This window comes from Prunus persica, chromosome G3, assembly GCF_000346465.2.
Source record: "Prunus persica cultivar Lovell chromosome G3, Prunus_persica_NCBIv2, whole genome shotgun sequence".
In the NCBI taxonomy this organism is placed as follows: Eukaryota; Viridiplantae; Streptophyta; class Magnoliopsida; order Rosales; family Rosaceae; genus Prunus; species Prunus persica.
In genome coordinates, this window is record NC_034011.1 from 3,833,731 (window position 1) to 3,852,867 (window position 19,137).

Sequence of the window (19,137 nt, forward strand, 5' to 3'; positions counted from 1 at the left end):
TGATTCATGATACAGAGACATATACAAATATCATACCAGTACATTTTTTACAATTACATAGTTGCTGAGCCTTACTGAAGACCCTCACAACCGCAAATCTTCAACACAAGATGATATAACAAATACAATTACAGAAGCATTGGACAATGAATGAAGCTTAAAACAGAGGAAATGGAAAATGAAAACTACTCGGCTTTCGAAATTCACCTTCTGGACACAAAGAATTACCTTGCCAAGGGACTGAGTTCAGTAGTCACATTCATAGAGTACACAACTGAATCTGTTGATTCAGTCACACGGCTCACGTTGGTTCGAGCCAACTCTGCTGCCAAACACTCCTTCAACCCTATCACTACCGCACTCATGTTTGGCCTTCTGGTGGATGTGTCAGACACACACTCCATTGCTAGTTCAACAGCCTTCCAGGCAGAGTTAATTTCGTAATCTCCATGTAACCTCGGATCAACGATAGTTTTGATATCCCCTTTAGCAAGCATAGAGCTAACCCATTGACTGACATGAACTTTCTCTTGTGTTCTAGATATTGCATGGCGGCTAGTGATGATCTCCAACAGCACAACTCCGAAGCTATAAACATCACTTTTCTCATTCAGCCATCCTGTTGTGTGGTACCTGCAAGCGAAATATGACTCAAGTGTAAAGTTGCCATTCTTCTATATAAAGTTCCACATTGCCTTAAAAGAAAATTGAAAAGCATGCATAAATAAATGACACAGAGACTTCTTACTCCGGGTCAAGGTATCCAGGGGTGCCAGCTACAGCTGTGGACATATGAGTGCCTCCATCAGTTGGGAAAATTCTGGACAGGCCAAAGTCAGCTAATTTTGCTTGGAAATTTTCAGCCAACAAAATATTTGTTGCCTTCACATCTCTATGGACAATAGGCGGCTTACAACCATTGTGCAGATACTCCAATCCTACATTTCAAATCCATTCTTTTGTTACTGCAAACAAAATAGGAAAGCATTTAATATATTTTGATTGCCCAAAGTCTCCACTGGCTAACCTTGTGCTGCATCTGTTGCTATTTGAAGTCTACCTTCCCAAGTCAACACATTTGCATTACTGTCCTCGCCTATACAATAAGTGTCAAAACCCAGTTTATTTTTTGTTTAATATTGGATTCAAAGTAGGTCGAGTCCCAATTTAATCGAGATCCCTACCTCGAAGATGTGATTCCAAATCTCCATTGGCCATAAATTCATAGATGAGTGCCATGTTGGTTCCTTCATTGCAGTATCCAACAAGGCTAGTCAAGTTTCTATGGTGAACTCTGATAAGAAGTTTGACCTGCAAGTTAAGCTTCAAAGTCATATTTTGGTCCTAAAAATATAAATGAGGTCATTATAATTTATCCATGAGTTCTTAGAGTACATGCCTCTGCTTGAAATTGTTGGTATCCTTGACCTGATGTTGGAGAAAGCATCTTCACAGCTACTTGAGTATCATCAACATAACCATGGTAAACTTTTCCGAATCCACCTCGCCCAAGAACTTTTGTCTGAAAGTTATTTGTGATCCTCAGGACGTCTGAGTATGTGAATTGGCGTTTTTTGGACTCGAATGAATCAATTTGATTATTGGGTTGTTGTGGAACTGCAAAAATAGATCAGGAGTTTCATAAGCATAGGAATACAATTTCTGTGTTTACTTCAGAACATGTATTCTTGATAACCAAATTTTCATTTCGTCTTAAATTTTATAGTTTACCTCCTTGTTTTCTTCCTCTTTTCAGGCCCATGAATACAGCCACTGCTGCTACCACAAGAATAGAAAACCCACCAATTGATGCTATTATTGGAATTACTATATTTTTCTTCTTCTCCTCCTCCTTTTTGCATGATATTGATGCACATAGGTCTTCATTTTCTCCCACACTATCAACAAGGTTGATGATCAATAGTCAGTCATGGAAACTGGAATTGTAGCCAACAACATAATAGTCAATGTGGCATGAATAGGTCTAGTAACTCCTACAGATTTTAATGCTTCTTTCCGATAAAAGAACAGAAGATTGTAATGGAAATGAAAAAAGAAACTACTATGGCCAGAAGCAGACCTCAATGATAGTGAACCACTTGTTGATCTTTGAATAAGGTCAGCTGGAACTGAACCGTTGAGCTTGTTTCTTTCCAGGTTACTGCAGAGGAATAGAAAGTTTATTGATCCCCTGATTTCCTAATTTATTAACAGCTTTGCAGTCACAATTCAAATCCAACATACTTACAGGACTTTCAGGTTTGGCAATTTAGACAAAAATTCAGGTACTGATCCAGTCAAGCTATTGTTCGATAAATCCCTGAGATAAGCAATATGCATAGATTTAATTAGTGTTAAAGACCACATCATGAGGAACCTATATGTATATATCTTGCTAACTTGTTGAGCTTCTGATCATGAGATACTTACAGAGATTGTAACATGGCAAGATTGGATATATATGAAGTTATCTCCCCGGTCAATCCACTCGAGGACAGGTCCCTAATCGAAAGTTCAATAAATTCATTCATGATGTTGAGAAGAAAAAAAACTAAAAGAGAAAGCAGGCATAGACTTACAAGGATACGATTCTAGGGGATCCACTGTAGCTACAGTTAAGACCTTCCCACATGTAGCCTTGGGGAGTACATGGGTCTCCCTGCCAATCTTTGTCCACTCCATATGTTGACTTTATGTTTATGATGGCAGCCACTATTTTTATCACAAGCAAATTAAATACTGAAATACTTGAATACTGAAACTAAATTGACAAGAAAGATTTTGAAATGATTCACATACCATCATCTCCATCAGTTTCTGGTTGCGATAAATCGATCAATGAGTAGATCTCCATGGCATTGAGGATTGGTGGGAGAGTTGAATTCTCAGTTTGAACAAGTGAAAAACTATAGTTGCCTCCAGTTAAGGATGAGGGGCTGAACACAGTGATTGTGGACAAGTACTCTGGGACAAAAGGTCCAAACCAATAATCTCCATTCAGAGTGATATTGAATGTTCTGGACTGGTTGGCTTTAAGCTGCTGGAGTTCAGCAAAGTGCAGGTACACATAGTATTCAGTCGATGTATCCGGGGATTCCCAGCTGAAGTCCATGGAAGCACTGGCATTAATCGGCGTGCTGGCAGTTCTCATTGCTATAGATGGTACTTGGTAGTCATTATGAATTTGAGCATCTACGGTAAGTGAGGTAGTTAACTGTGTCCACTTATTGTAGGTGTAAGGTACCCAACTCCGATCCAAAGCATCGTAATCATACCTTCAGTAATAGTACCACTTGTTATCAGTAGCTAGAAAATAGAATACATTTGAAACCAGTACTACTAAAGATATGAAATGGCTTACCTGTATGATTGATTGGATGTCAAACCGACATCTAAGCGAAGGAAGAGTTCCAACGAACCCGTTGGAGTCACATAAGTAGTGTTCTTCAAAGGCCTCAACTCCAATGCTGAAATGAATGGTGTTCCAGTGCCCTTGTTGACTAGACACACATGTATATAATCTAATGTGGGAACATGGACAAGTTCTTTGATAGTACTCGAAGATGCATCAACAAATGCCACTGAGTCCCAAGAATTAGCTCCAAAGAGAAGATCAAACTTTGGCAGCTCATTTAAACCGTCATAATTTCCATACACGAAACTTGCTCGGATCAAATATTTAGTTCCTTGTGTAATGTTTACTCTGTAACAGTTCTTGACCCCCTGAGGAAAGCTCCTGACATAAGCTGCTTGCTGTTGATGAGTAGCTTTGTACTGAGGGGCAATGCTTTTGCTTACACCAGTGGATATGAAGGCTGCATCTGAAATGTAGTTAAGGCCTGTTGTTGGCTCAGAGTAGCTAGAATTTGTAGGCAGCCCACAATCCAAGCTGATGAAGCCTGAGTGATCAGAGAGATAGTACATTAGCTAGCCAAATTGTTTGTGAATTTATGATCAAAATTAATAATTTTTCAAGTTTTAAATGATCAATATATGAACATACCTGATTGATCATCTTGTGCATGAACTACAAGTATAAGAGCAAAACCACAAAGCAATGCAGAAAGAAGATGTCTGAACATCTCCATTATGCCGAAAGAAATTTATTTCCAAGAGAAGAAATGAAGCTGGAAATTAACATCTTCTTCTTGAATATTCTCTTGTAATATATATTGCCAAAGTAGTAGAATTGGAGCAAGAAATAAATAAACATGGACCTAGTCAAGTTTTGCGTCTGAAAAGGGAATCTTTTGGAAGTTGACACTTCATGAATATCAACTTGCAGTATATATTGCCAAAGCAGTGAAATGAGAAACAATAATGTGTATTGGCTTTAGGGACGTGGTCGATTCTTTGTTTAAAACCAATAAATTTTTTGCAAGTTTTTGCGTTGACAAATTGTTAAATTTGATTCAACGCTTCTATCGTGATCAATATACTACATCCAATTGGTACTTCATTTCCAAGTGAACACATGAGTTTACTTTGACTTAGACTAACGATACAAATCAATCAGGGAACCCAAATTTGCTGTCACCACAAGTTGAAGAGAACCCAAATTTCAAAACTTGTAATATGTTTTTTTTTTTCTTCAGGCAATCAGAAAAACAACCCAAACTTAGTGAGCGTCTCCAACAGTAGAGAATTTATCTCCGCACTCATTGTAAGATCTACGTGCATCTATAAGTAAGAAGTACCCACATGCGATTGAATATAACACCAATTAAAATAAACCCAAAAAAAAAAAACATGCACTAAACTTAGCAACACAAAACACAAACCTCAAAAACATATTTATTAGTGTAAATTTCTTATAAAGGGTATGAGCATATGTATGATTTAGCCTTTGGATCCCAACGACCAAGTCATTTTCACCTCTTTTGTTTTTAATTTCTTTTTCTTTTTCCAAATTTATGAGGTTGTAAATATAAGTTGGTACAGTGGTAGGTGCACCAAAGTCCCAAGTCAACCGATGACCGAGAAAAGGTCTCAAGTCAATTGATGCCGTGTCGCCGCACTTTGAGGCAGCTCTGAATAATTTCACTACCAACCTGCACAACGAAGGAACATTCATTAACGCGGAATATATATTTTTATATATTTTTTAATTAAAATATATCTATATGAATATTGGGCCCAACGTTAAGGGCTAAAAATAGAGAAGGAAATCTTTAGTTTGGGGATGGCTTGGTTTGTGGCAGGAGCCCAATATCACACAGGAATAAAACTCCTTTAACATGAGAATTTATCAAAAATATCCATAATTTGATCCTTAATTTCAAAAGTGTCAGTTTTTGTAAAATATTTCAAATATAGCAAAAAACTCACTTAAATAGACACAAATGCCCTCAAATTAAAAACCCGTATAAACCTAAAAAATAAACCTTATTAAATAAAACTTTAGAATATTTTTAACCCACGTTTGTACATAAGAACAGAAGTTGAAATATATCACCTATTTATTGATATTTTAATCAATTTAAATTTAGTCTCAATCCAAGCATCACCAGACATCGGTTAAGTGTTATTCAACTTAAGCCAATTCAAGCTAAGACAATTTTTTAGAATAGTTCATGCCAAGACAATCTTCCGTAACAAACGAGGCTGAAGGGACCAACTTGGCAAATGACTGAAAGACTTGTTGCCGGATCAATTGCCCAAGTCTGTCCGAATGACACCATTATTTTGTCTTCTCTGATGGATCAATCCGTTGAGTGTTCCCCGCACGCATAAATGATGCATCGGCTTCTCAAAGAAGCTAATAAGTTTCAAAATTGGCAGCCCATCCCACACATCACGGTGCCTTTTAAAAGCCACACAACCATATTTTTACAATTTGAGTGACAAAGTCAAAAGAATTTTTCACAAAAAAGAATTGATTTGTAGGCCAAAGAAAAATCAAATCATGATATAAGTTAGTGTTCCCAACATTTTCCACTTAAAAATTATATCCTTGTTGCTGAGCTTGGTTGGATTTTACTTTTTGTTGTATTGTTGTAACACCCCGACTCCAAATTAAGTGTCTATTTTAACCTATTTAGAATAAATTACGAATTTACCCTTGGGGTAGGAGTAAATTGGTCACTTTCTTAATCGGAAGGATTTTGGGACCGCGGATGGTATTTCTGAGTAGGTGGTACTGAGACGAATTCGTAGACATACGGTAGGCTTGGATCGGAATTGTAACGAAAAAGTTACGGGCAAAAAAGTACCAGTGGTAAAACTGTAAATATTTCAAAAAGGGTTAGAGTAAAAATCAGATTTTTCCAGTTTTACCTCACTTTCTCTCTTTCTCCCGACTCTCTCTCCCGCGTCGTCCCTCCTCCTCCTTCGACTGCAAAACGCACGGCCACCGTCACAGGCTACGGCCAACCGCGAGACCGGACCCAAAACATCCGGCCAGACCTCGCCGACATTCCCCGACCCACCTCCAGCCGTCAGCCGCCGCCACGTCATCGGAAAATACGAATTTCAGGCCGGTTTTCGTCTGAAATTTCAGTCACTCGTTCTCTCTCCTCCGACCACTATTTCAGACGGGTGAGGTATGGTTTCTCATCCATTTTTTGAGTTCTAGCTGATGGTTGTATGGGTTTGGATTGATTTGCTGGGTAGGAATTGATTTTGAAAATCTAGGTTTTGGCCGGATTTCAAAATGAAATTCCGGCCAGTTGCCGCCAGAATTGGACGTTCCCGTAGTTGAATGAAGTGATCCTGACCTCGAGTAGGAGCTAGGGTAGGAAGGGTGAGCTCGGGTGTGGAGTTTTTCCTTCGCCGGAATTACTCTACACACCCACGCGCTGCCGGCGAGTGTGGCGGCGAGTGGGCGAGGCTGGTGAAGCTGCAAATTAACCCGATGAGATCCTTAGGTTGTCACGAGCGCATAAGAATTCGCAGGATCTCAATTCGGATGTCGTTTGACTACCGAACGGATTTTCGCATATTGTGCGTTATCCGGGTTCGATAGGTTCCGACCGTTAGATCTTTCCTGAATTAAAATATGTTGTTCTATGTATTCCTAGGACCGTATGGGACTTCACGAATTATGAATCGGAGCCCCGGATGTTCCGATTCAATAATGCAAAGTTTGCGGGTTAGCGATAACCGTAAAATCATGAACAATTCCTAAACCTGTAATCGGACCTTAGGATACCTTCTTCAACATGCACGTATGGGGAATTTGGGAATTTCAGCATTTAATTTGTGATTTCCGCTTCGACGTAATTTTATATTATTTAACGGTTCGTATCTCGAAATAGGTGTTTCGACTGCACGTACTCAGCAGGCAGAACCCTCACGTGGTCAGGCAGCGTGGGAATACTTGTGAGTGGACTTTGTTTTCAATCATATTCATGGTTTTAATTGATGAAAGATTTTTGCATAATGTTTTAATGGCTTATGGAATATATATTATATTCATGAGTTGATTATGATAGTTGTATAGCACTTGGCAATATATTGTGAGTTTGGCATTGTGGGTTTTTGGAGAGTGCATTTTATATGGGTTGTGGGGAAGTACATTTATATTTTCTCTATAGACGAGATACTTGGGTTGTTGGAGGGTGTTGTGGAAGAATTTGATTTTGAGAGAAGTTGTATGATTACACTATGTAAGTACCTTCCCCAGTTACCAGTCTCACTCGCGGCGTTGGATGTTCCGGCGTGTGGGACACTTTTCATATGCGGCGTTGGATGTTTCGGCGTATGGAAAGACCTTGTAGAATGTTTAGGGTCATCACTATGGCGTTGGATGTTCCGGTGTGTGATGATCCAGTCTGCGCGCGTAGGACATAGTTTGGGAGCTACACATGGCGTTGGATGTTCCGGTGTGGGAGCTTTGGAATTTTGTCCCCCGGTTGGACCGCTCATCCCTAGACGCAGGATAGCACCTGGAAATCCTGCGGACTAGTCAAACGATTCCCCAGTTGGATTGTTTCCTCGGTACCTAGGTGGTGTGATGAGTATATCGTATAGTTATTTATAGTTATATATATATATATGTATATTTATATGTATACGTATAGTTGAGTGAGTAAGGAATTAGAGTTTGTTTAGTAGTTTAACAGGAGTTGTAAGATTGAGAGAGTGGGATCCTTTTTGAAGGAGATAACTGGTTTTTTTTGAAGAGTTTAAATGAATCATGTTTTGAGTAATTAATTATTGAATTGTGAACCTGCATGACTTGAGCATTATTTTTACATGGTGGGGTTACTATATTGTTTTTAACTGCAAATCTGGTTTTTTTCCACTCACATGTTTTCTGTTTTGCGCCCCCCAGCCAGTAGTCGCTCTAGGAAGCGTGCAAGTGGTGTACGAAGCTCAAACTGTGCATCTTTCTAGTTAGGAACTGAGTAATTTCTTCTACTCAACTGTTCTTGTAATCTAAATTCAATAGATGCTCGGTATTGCCATGGTAGATTTGACTTGTGAGGCCGGAGGCCACTCTATTATTGTCTTGTAGATTTTTGAAAGCATGCTACTGGTTGGGATTATTTTTTATTTTATGCATGTTGCAGGTTGAGTAATTTTAGTTGGGATTGCTTCAATTACAAGGAAGACTCTACCAAAATTTTGGTAGAAAGTCTTGATTTCTTAGTAAGTGGGCCCGGCATCGGAATGATGTCAGAATAAAGACGGGGTCTGCTTCGGTTTCCGGGAAATTCCGGGGCGGGTCCTGTCAATTGTTGTGCCTTTTTGTGGTTTCTTAATCAAATTTAGGATTTGTCCAATATAGGTCCCTACAATTTTTATTTCCTAGACATATACCCATCATTCTATAAATCTTTGTGTAAAACCCAATTTTAAACTTAAATGACCAGTAAGATTGATGGGTATGTGTCTAGGAAATAAAAATTGTAGGGACATGTAGTGGACAAACCCTAAATTTTATTAAGAAACCACAAAAGGGAATACAACAAAAAGTAAAATCCAACCAAGCTCGCAACAAAGATATAATTTTTAAGTGGAAAATGTTGGGAACACTGACTTATATCATGATTTGATTTTTCTTTGGGCCACAAATCAATTCTTTTCTGTGAAAAATTCTTTTAACTTTGTCACTCAAATTGTACAAATATGGTTGTGTGGCTTTTAAAAGGCAACGTGACGTGTGGGATGGGATGCCAATTTTGAAACTTATTAGCTTCTTTGAGAAGCCGGTGTAGCATTTATGCATGCGGGGAACACTCGGCGGATTGATCCATCAGAAAAGACAAAATAATGGTGTCATTCTGACAGATTTGGGCAATTGATCCGGCAACAAGTCTTTCAGTCATTTGTCAAGTTGGTCCTTTCAGCCTCATTTGTTACGGAAGATTGTCTTGACATGAACTATTCTAAAAAATTATCTTGGCTTGAATTGGCTTAAGTTGAATACTATTAACCGATGTTTGGTGATACTTGGATTGGGACTAAATTTAAATTGATTAAAATATCAATAAATAGGATAATATATTTCAACTTATGTTCTTCTATACAAACGTGGGTTAAAAATATTCCGAAGTTTTATTTAATAAGGTTTATTTTTTAGGTTTGAACAGGTTTTAAGTTTGAGGGCATTTGTGTCTATTTAAGTGAGTTTTTTGCTATATTTGAAATATTTTACAAAAACTGACATTTTTGAAATTAAGGATAAAGTTTTGGCTATTTTTGATAAATTCTCTTTATACATATAGGGCTAATTAAACTACAGCTAGTCCAAACATATATTATACAGGAAAAACTATAGCTAGGGTTTCAGTAGCGTAGAATAATTTCTCTTTTTAGTTTCTTCAGAAAACATTCATCATTCATCTAGTATGGATCGAATATCGCAGTTGCCGGAATCCATTATGCATCAAATCCTCTTTCGCTTGCCTGCCCAAGATGCAGTCCTCTGAATTTAATTTTTGTATGAAAAGTGAAGATGGTCTGGATCGAAAGAGGAAAAGTGAGGAGTCTGTAACTTCTGTGGACGATCAGAAAAGGATAGTTCAGAAAAGGATAGTTCACCTTAGGCTGACAGGGACACTTAACAAGAAAGAGCAAGCCTCTGATATAGACCGTTGGATCAAATTGGTCATCAAACACTATGTCCAAGTGCTGGAGCTCCACATAAACATATTATTCAATTATATTGATAAATTAAGCCCAAGGTACAGTTTTCCTCCTGCTAGTTCTGATCTTGGGTCATTAGTTGTATTGAGGTTAAGTTCTTGTGATATTTCCAAGGAAGCCTTAAAGCAAGAGGGCATGAGATTTAGCTGCCTAAAAGAGCTCAGTTTGTCACTTGTGGATTTGAATGGATTAACCAATGAGCTCCTTTCTAGATGTCCTTCTATTGAGAATTTAAAATTCCGTGCCTGTAGAAACCTAAAAGATCTTCAGCTCTGTGGATTTTCCAAGCTCAAGAATGTTGACCTAGACACTACTACTAGAGTTCATAGCTACAAGATTGAAGCATCCAATCTTCAAACTCTTCGTTAATTCTATTGTACATGGAAATGCTACCCATTGGACCTTGAAGCAATCAACTGCAGTAATTTAAAGGAGTGGATATTGGAAACTCCTCGCAGTGAAATTCGCGCTCAATATATTGAGAAACTTCTTTTGAAATTTCCCTTTCTTGAGAAGATAAACTTGTCAGTCTCTTATAAATCAACAGAGCTGAAAATCTTGAGTCACCAACTCAAGGCATTAACATTGAATTTCCAAGATGACACTATGATAAAGAAGATCACCATAGAGACTCCCAACCTTGTTTCTTACAAACACGCCGGTCACGAACTTCAGCCGTCCTTTTCTTTGAATTCTATGAACCTAGAAGAAGTTGATCTTACCCTAGAACCCAGGAGTGATATTGGCACTTCATGGTTTCTTCAACTGCTCGAATATCTTGGAAAGTTCACGCCAAAACAAGGGTTGGTCTTAAAATTTTTTACTCCCCCAGTTGTAAGTCCACAAATACAGCTCAATTCTTCTTCATTATGTATTTATTGTATATTTGTCACCTTAATTAACTTATTTTATAAAATATATATGCATACTGATCAGATTTGCTAAGGAAGAATTAAGAGAAGAAACAAGTTCTCCAGTTTCGAAAATCAAGTATTTGGAGGTTTGTATTAGGAGTTCAATAGATCATACAGCTCTCATTGATGGCTTTGCTTTGGGGGTGTCCTCCAATCACCCTATGCATCTCCGCAGCTGAAAAGAAACTGACGATAAAGGTAATAATTTGGTAATCTTATAGGACAATATTGACTGCTTAGGGGTCGTTTGTTACGGCGGATTGTTATGAACTGGACTAAATTCTAGGACTGTCTTGGATTAGTTCGGATTGGCCTAAACTGGATTAAATACTGAGCTACGTTTGGTGCTGCGTCGGACTAAAGAGTTGGATTGTAAAAATAGTGAAGACCTATATTTGGTGCTGTGTCGGACTAAAAAATAATTATGTTATTAATTTATCTCTTTTCTGTTTTTAGTTTTTTTTCCAACCTTTTCTTCTTCTTTTCTCCTTCTCTCTCTCATTTTTCTTTTTGTTATTCTCTTCTTCTTTTTACCTTCCTATTTAATTCAAAAATATTTTTTTTTTCTACTTACCTTTCTTTTTCCACTGTGACCACCCCAAAAAAACAAAAAAACCCTCTCTTTTTCCAACAAGAAAGCCCCCAAACCATTCAAAAACACTTTTTCTTTATTTATCTCTCGAAACCACCATATTTCTCCAGACTAACCCAAAACCTTCATCTCCTTGCTGCAGAAAAAATAAGGAAGCTTGCTTCCTTGGCCTCCCTAGTTTTGATTTCGGGTCTTTCAATTGGCCTTTGGGCTAGCTAGATCTGCTTCCGCATCCCCTTCTATTGTTGGAGGTCTTTATTGGCAGAGGCTTGCTAGATGACAGAGCCAACTCATTGATTTGAGCTCTTTCTCTGTCTCTTGAATTCCACCAGGAAAACTTTTCCTCCTTCCCTTTCAATTTGGCCAATGGTTCAATCATATTATTGGATATTGAACTTTTTGGTTTTGTTGGTTTCCTGAGTTTATGTCTATATATCAATCTGCCTTTTGACAAGCCCAAGCCAACTTGGAACGGCAACTATAGCTAATTGAGACTCATCAGCAAGTTTCGATTGGAACTGTGGTGGTGGGGTTTTGAATTTGATTCAAGCAGTTCGGACTCACGTGTTCAAAATAGCCCTCTCGCTATTTTGCGAACCACATTTCGGCATCGCTATGTTAGACAAGCGAGTCCAGGGTTTTTTACACTGATGGATACAATCCCATTTAACTTAATCCCCTTCTTTACCAAACATGGGTTTTAAGTATTATATAGCACAGTCCAGTCCAGTGAGGCATAGTGAGGCATACCAAACATGGCCTTAATTTCTTATGTGTGTAGGTTCCATAACTATTCACTGCATGTGACCTTCGTACCTTTCAGGATTTATACAAGAAGTTAATGTCGTATAGGGAAACAAATCTCCTCTGTTGTGGAGACAACCATATCAAATGTTGGCGGCATGACTTAAAATCAGTTAAGACTAAAGGTTTTCATGGTATTAAAGATGGAAAACGCGTGATTGGTTGGGAAGGTTTAGCCAGCCGTGTATTATGGAGAAATCTTGAAGGAGTTTCTCGGATCACTTTAAAGCTACAGTGGTACTAGCATTAGGGTAGCTATTTTTATTGACAATTGTAGTAATTTGTAGTTTCAGTGGTAGCTTCCTATTATTGTTTGAAAAGAATACTAGCATGGATGGATGCTGCTTGTTTTGTCTAAATAACTATCCTGATTATTCAAAATTATGCACAAGTTGCTGTATATCAAGAAGCATGTTAGTGTGATTTTGGCAATAGAGGTCTTATTTTTACATTGTTCAGTTACTCAATGACACAAATATATACAAGTGTTACAGATTTCCTACTGTTTTTTCATTCCTCTAAAATATATTGTTAAAGTTTTTACCTTTAGATTACATTTTAGTAAGGCGTCATCTCTATTTCTAGAGTCAAGGAGATCCTAGCACAGAAAATTTTAGCACTTTCGGATCAATCCCCAAAACATTATGTGCAATAACCAGATCCTTTTTTTAAAAAAAAAAAATCTGAAAAGCGTTATCTAGAATAGAACAACAGATCGTGTCACTTTCTATGACATGCCTAATTAAAAAGAACTCATGATATCTCTGACTTGATATGAAGCTTAATTACCAAATCTCTATTGTTGATTAAAGGTTTCTTTTTTGCCATTAATAAAACATCTTATGAGTGTTTGAGTTTCAAAAGTTAAAGATTGCTCAAAAAAACATTGAAATTGCCATGGCCAACACAGTCATATTTCTCTGTCTCTACATTCTATAAGCTCATCCACTGCGATTCCCCAGAATCACCCCTGTGCCAACCCAACCTCACAGCCGAACAAACAATCCAAAAGCTTATTTTCCTATTCAAACACTTACGCAAAGATTTTCAGGCCAAGCACAACAATTCCAATGTTAATGTTCTGCGTCCCATAGTTGATCATCAACTGGGATCTGCATACATTGCTAAAATCGGCATAGGCACATTCAGGAGAGCATCCCCCGTTTCTTGCTTTCTCCGCATGGACACAGGGAGTGTAAACATGTCTTGGTTCCTATAGTCAGCTAGCTAGGGAGTGCTAGCAACTCATCAGGAGTTAATATCAGTTATATATCAAGTAATAAAATAAATTTCAAAGAAAAAATTAACGTCATTGCCTTCAACATGCATATATCTGTGACTTATTTGTTTTCATATTGTTACAGTTTGAAATTCATTGAGATATGTGATATGCAGGGTAAAACGTGTAGGAGCAGATCTTCTTAGAAAATCTCAAGATAGACATATTGGTCTTTCCAGTTTATGTTCATGTAATTGCATTTGTGAGGTTACGTTAATTTTTCTAAAATAGGTAATCAAATTTTACTCTGAAAAAATTAAAGATAAAATCAAGCAATTCAGGAATACGAAGAGATTCGAAATTTTTTCTCAGTTTCTCTCTATTTCTTGCTTGCCAAACACTTTTCCAAATTACCAAGTAGTGTATATATACATGCTTAACCGATACGATCTTTGCACATAAAACACACACAAATTGTGATCTTACCTTATTGAATAATATAAACAAAATCAATAACAGTAAAACAGTTAAACAAACATAAATTGATCATTAAAGCTTATATACTTGTATTGAACTAAAATCCAAAGAAAATCATAGAATCGAAACGAAAAGCGAAAACCACCCAAAACCTGCTCCAACACATTGGTGAAGTCCTAAAATTTATGGGGTGCTATGCATAAAATTAAGACTGGGGCCTTTTTTAGGTGTTCACTTAAACTCATCAAAACATCGCACCCCAATAATAGAGTCAAACTTATTAGCTCTTCTGCTATTTATCTGAGCTAAATATGGTAATTTACATTTGCTAAATCGTTTAATATTTCAAGTAGTAACTCAAAACTGGATAACAAAATTGAGTTCAAAATTCAATGTTCACCGTCTTGATCGGCTTTGTAAGATCACCAAGTTGAGTATGCTGAGTGTTTTCGCACCGGTAGAATTCCAGTGTTACAAGTGAAGGGCATCTAGAAAGGAGGTCCGTGACTAGCCCATTCAAATCAACATAAGAAAAACTAAGCTCGTTTAGGCAACAAAACCTCCTCCCCTCTTGAACCAAAGCTTGGTCCAAAACACAATGGCTTAAACTCAACACAACTAATGACCCAACATCAAAGCTTGCAGGAGGAAAACGATACCTTGGGACCCCGGCAACATAACTGAAGCGGAGATGTAGCTCTTTGACAAAGTGTTTGGTTACCAGCTTGATCCAACGGTCGACATTCCAGGCTTGGCTTTGCAAAGGAACTCTCCCTCTCAGCCTAAAGTAATTGATTACCTTTTTCTGATCATCGTCATACTCACGGAGCATTAGCAGCGATTCGTCCAGTGCCGTGGCGGCAGACCTTTTCCTTTTAGGATACCGGCCTGCTTGATAATAATAAGAGATGGGTTGTCCCGTATCAGAATTGAAATCAAAATGGTAGGCTGGTAGTGAGCTCCATAGGGTTTGCCATGTTTTCGACACGAAGCTCATGCGGACAGCATCTTCATAGGCAGGCAATCGACAGAGGATTTTCTGCTTAATCGAATCCGGCAAATCCGATATTCGATTCAGAGGATACTCAATTGGATGAATGCTTGAATCATTTCTCCCTCTTCTTTTTCTTCTCTTTCTTTTTGTTATTTTTTTTGACAAAAAAATACTGTAAACTAGTCTAGTGAACATGGAGGAGAATACTCGAGTGTACTGTCCTAGCCCTAAGTCTGCGAATTATGCCTCCCTCTCAGAGATGATGTGTTACTCGCGAGCCTTCTATATAGATAAAGATTCCTTTTCCTTGTTACCTAAGGAATATGGCGTGGGCTGTAGATTGTTAGCCCATAGGAGTTGGATTGGGCTAAAATTTTATAACATTGCTCGCATCTAAATTCGATCTGATATTATATTATATATGCATTATTGGAAAATTCTTACATAAGTATTTTATGTTAAGAATTAGTCTAATGAATGCAATTCAACGGCCAAGATTAGATATATTTAAGTAATCCTTAACTTATGTACTTATTGAAGAATCTCCCATGCATTATTTGGTACAAATTAATTCTAGATATTTCAGTTTTTTTTTTTTTTAATTTTAAAAAATTCCTACATATTTAAGTCAGAAACTTGTTTACCCTGTACTGAGATTGTTTACCATTCACTATTCTTCAACTTTTGACAAAGCTACGACTATAGCATTTATCAATTCCTTCTTTAGTAAAGATATATGTACAGAAGGGAGCAAACATATCATGGCATGAAAGGAACACTAATACAGCAATTGCCAGTTATGTTAAAGCTTTAAATTTCTGAAGGAGGAAAGAAAATCATTTCGAGTAGCTTCTGTCTCCCATTCTAACTCATTCCACCAGTCTTCCTCTCCTTCGATGACGATATGACGTTTGCTTGCACTGGAATCCAATGGGAGCTGCCTCAGTTGGGGACAGTTAAATACAACAATTGTCTTCAGATATGGAGACGGCAATGCATTTGCATATATGCTCTTCAACTGTGGCAGATTGATCAATATCAGGTTGTTAAGTTTTGCAAATGAACTCAAATCTTCTACCACTTCCTCAACTTTGCTCAATTGCCCACAGTTGATTATTTGTTCCATTTCAGGGCAGTCATGTATGTCTATAGTTACAAGATTTGGAGCAAAAATAAGCCATGTTAAGTCCTTTAGTTTGGGGCACTCATACACACTTACCCGCTGAAGGCAGTGGAAGCAACTTTTGATCATTGTGATTGAGTTGCAAGGACCGTTAGGTGCTTGTGCAGCCGCTCCATCCTGAACCAAATCAATTTTCAAATCTTCCATGCTTTCGCAATCACAAATATTAAGGATATCCAGATGTTTCATGTTTGTCAACGGCGATATGTCAAGGGAGCTCACACAGGTGAAGGACTCAAGGCATAGAACTTGAGTGCAGGTCAGTAAGTTGGGGGAGGTGAAGAATCTTTTGAAAGCAGAGACACACCTTATGGTGATAGTCAACACATCCAAGTGTTTCAAACACACCAATTCCTCTACTAAAGATTCTTCTCCACCAAATAGAATATCGTCTGATGAACCACAATCATACATTCTCAACACCCTCAGCATCAGAAAACTTGAAATTACATTCCTTGGAACCATATTCAATTTACTGGTAAACTCCAGGTTCAAATATTTGAGCTTGTCTAAGGCCTTCAACTCAATTGGCAAATCTCTTATGCCCGTTTGCGATAGATTGAGATATTGTAGCGACTTCAATTTTGATATTCCCATTGGCAAATGAGTTATACCCTTGTTTTCTGACAGGTCCAAGACTCTTAAACTGGGCATATGCTGAAAGAAGCCTTCACTTATCATTTTCAAACGATTATTAGTGAGAAACAGGGTAGACAAACTAGGGCATATGGATCTTTCTACTAGATTCTCAATCTGATTAGCCATTAGTGACATCCTTTTCACACCTTTCCATTTTTCGAAATCGGGAGCTTCAATCAAATGAGCACCTGTATGCACCAGGAAATTCTCCTTGGCCTTCCCACATTCACAAGCCAACCACATTGCCATGTCACGAATCACATCATGCATTCTCACATAATCTTCTCTACCTTCCAATAAACATGCATTAACCAGAGTACCTATAATATCATACCCTTGGTTTTGAGCTCCAGTTATGTCATCATACTCATCCAAAATTTCCTCACCAACCCAACAATATATTAATCTTCTTTTGTGAATGAGAAAATCTTCTGGAAATAATGCACAATATAAGAAGCAAGATCTAACTTTCTCGCTAGGTAAATTATCATAACTAAATTTCAAAAGGGGGAATACCTCATCTCCCATACCTGAAAATTCAGAGGCAGATCTTTTTAGAACTTGAATTGCATGATTCCATTCTTGGGGTGTCTTCTTGCAAGCCATGGCCCGACCAACTGTAATTAGAGCTAATGGCAAACCGTCACACTCTTTGGCGACGATTTCTGCTAGTTTAGGGATATCTGGATGAATATAAAGTGTTTCTTCACCCACCTTCTCTTGAAACAAAGTCCATGCTCTGTCCCATGCCAAACACTCTACCTTAATCTTTTTGTGAGCACCCATACGGCTACACACCTCCTCAGAGCGAGTTGTGAATACTAGCTTGGACTTATTCTGTCTGTCAGGAATAGGAACCCCAATTTTGGCTAAATCAACCCTCTCCCATATATCATCCAATAGCAATGCAAATTTCTTTGATTTTAAGACCCTGAAAATGTCTTCAGCTTTTCTAAGGTAATCTTTATCCTTCCATGAGTCATCACAACACCCTGTCTTTTCCCCAATGCTATCTTGAATATTTTCAAGCTTTAGATCCTTAGAGACCACTATCCAAATCACAAGATCAAAATCATTGGGGGTATGGAGGAAGTTATTGTTGATCTTGGTCAAAAGGGTAGTCTTACCTACACCTCCCATGCCATACAAGCCAATAATTCCCACTTGCTCTTCTTCGAGGTAACCCCAAACCTTGCCAAATGTTGAGTCCATGCCCACAGTTGGTTCAGTACTTCTTTCATACACTATAGCTGCAGGTACCCTTTCAGCCACAACTTCAAAAACTCCCCTCCTCTGCAAAGCATTCACTTCCACCAAAAATTTAGTCAATTTTTTCCCAAACTTGTATTGGGTTTTGCAGTTACTGAATAACCCACCTCCAAATTTACACAATTTCTCAACTTTTTGAGTGCTATTATCTTTATCTCTTACCAAGCTACTGACTTTAGCTTCCATGGCTTCCACCCTTGATATCCATCTCTGTACTTGGTCTAAACGTTTCAAATGCTGTTGCTGCTCAGCATTCTCAACCCTTCTCTGCACATCATTCTTTTGATCTGCTAATTCTTCTAAAGCAGTTTGCAGATCATGAAGGTTGGATTTCAGCATACATAGGTATGCTGCTTGCCCAGCAGTACAATCCCAGCAGCCAGAAAGAATGCCATCACATGATATAGAGATCGAGAAGATGTTGCCCATTATTAAAAAAATAATGCCACCGTAGAATTTTCGTTGTTTCTAGCTAAAGAGAACGAAAGGAGAAATTTAGCCAAAAAAATAATTTGGAAACTGATGAGAGCAAGTCAATCCAGAATTGATGGAATTATACTGTAGATCCAAATTGGAAATATCCCATCTCATGACCATTGACCAGTGCCACTTAGGGTGAGCACGATTCGATTTGGACCGGTTTTTGCTTCAAATTAGAATCAATCCGGTATTATTTATCCGGTTTGATTCGGTTCGATTTTAATAAAAAAATTTCAAAAACTGTCCAGTTCGGTTTGAACTGATTTCGGTCCGGTTCTAGTTCCAGTTCGATTTTGAACCAGATTATAAAAAGTATTTTTTTAAATTGTTTTTTAATACAATTCTCAATTGAAATATTATTTTTTTACTTGAAAATTAACAAATTATTCAATTTCATATAAAAAATAAATATTAAAGTGAAAAAATAGAGATATTTTGACATTGAACTTGGATAAATATTAGGTTTTTTTAGTG

At 37.7% G+C, this 19,137-nt stretch overlaps 2 protein-coding genes across 2 annotated transcripts; both read right to left on the minus strand.

Annotated features, from left to right (window-relative positions):
• On the minus strand, nt 1-4,143 carry LOC18783569 (probable LRR receptor-like serine/threonine-protein kinase At1g05700). The gene is made up of 13 exons (XM_007215976.2): nt 4,004-4,143; nt 3,362-3,899; nt 2,800-3,275; nt 2,580-2,712; nt 2,431-2,502; nt 2,249-2,320; nt 2,081-2,161; nt 1,732-1,898; nt 1,400-1,617; nt 1,185-1,311; nt 1,028-1,096; nt 749-938; nt 1-633 (listed from the first exon to the last, which is right to left on the minus strand). The coding sequence occupies exons 1-13, from the start codon at nt 4,086-4,088 to the stop codon at nt 225-227; spliced, it is 2,637 nt and encodes an 878-aa protein (XP_007216038.2). The 5' UTR covers nt 4,089-4,143; the 3' UTR covers nt 1-224.
• On the minus strand, nt 15,489-18,684 carry LOC18783573 (probable disease resistance protein At5g63020). Its single transcript, XM_020560233.1, has 2 exons — nt 17,445-18,684; nt 15,489-17,345 (listed from the first exon to the last, which is right to left on the minus strand). The coding sequence occupies exons 1-2, from the start codon at nt 18,610-18,612 to the stop codon at nt 15,895-15,897; spliced, it is 2,619 nt and encodes an 872-aa protein (XP_020415822.1). The 5' UTR covers nt 18,613-18,684; the 3' UTR covers nt 15,489-15,894.

What these genes read in the sequence shown, in the direction of transcription:
- LOC18783569 (XM_007215976.2), bottom strand. Translation starts at nt 4,088, where the DNA reads ATGGAGATGTTCAGACATCTTCTTTCTGCATTGCTTTGTGGTTTTGCT. An exon ending in TGCACAAGATGATCAATCAG is followed by an intron (nt 3,900 to 4,003) that starts GTATGTTCATAT and finishes CTGATCACTCAG; the next exon opens with GCTTCATCAGCTTGGATTGT. An exon ending in CCTGGATACCTTGACCCGGA is followed by an intron (nt 634 to 748) that starts GTAAGAAGTCTC and finishes TTTCGCTTGCAG; the next exon opens with GTACCACACAACAGGATGGC.
- LOC18783573 (XM_020560233.1), bottom strand. Translation starts at nt 18,612, where the DNA reads ATGGGCAACATCTTCTCGATCTCTATATCATGTGATGGCATTCTTTCT. An exon ending in ATCTGCCTCTGAATTTTCAG is followed by an intron (nt 17,346 to 17,444) that starts GTATGGGAGATG and finishes CATTATTTCCAG; the next exon opens with AAGATTTTCTCATTCACAAA.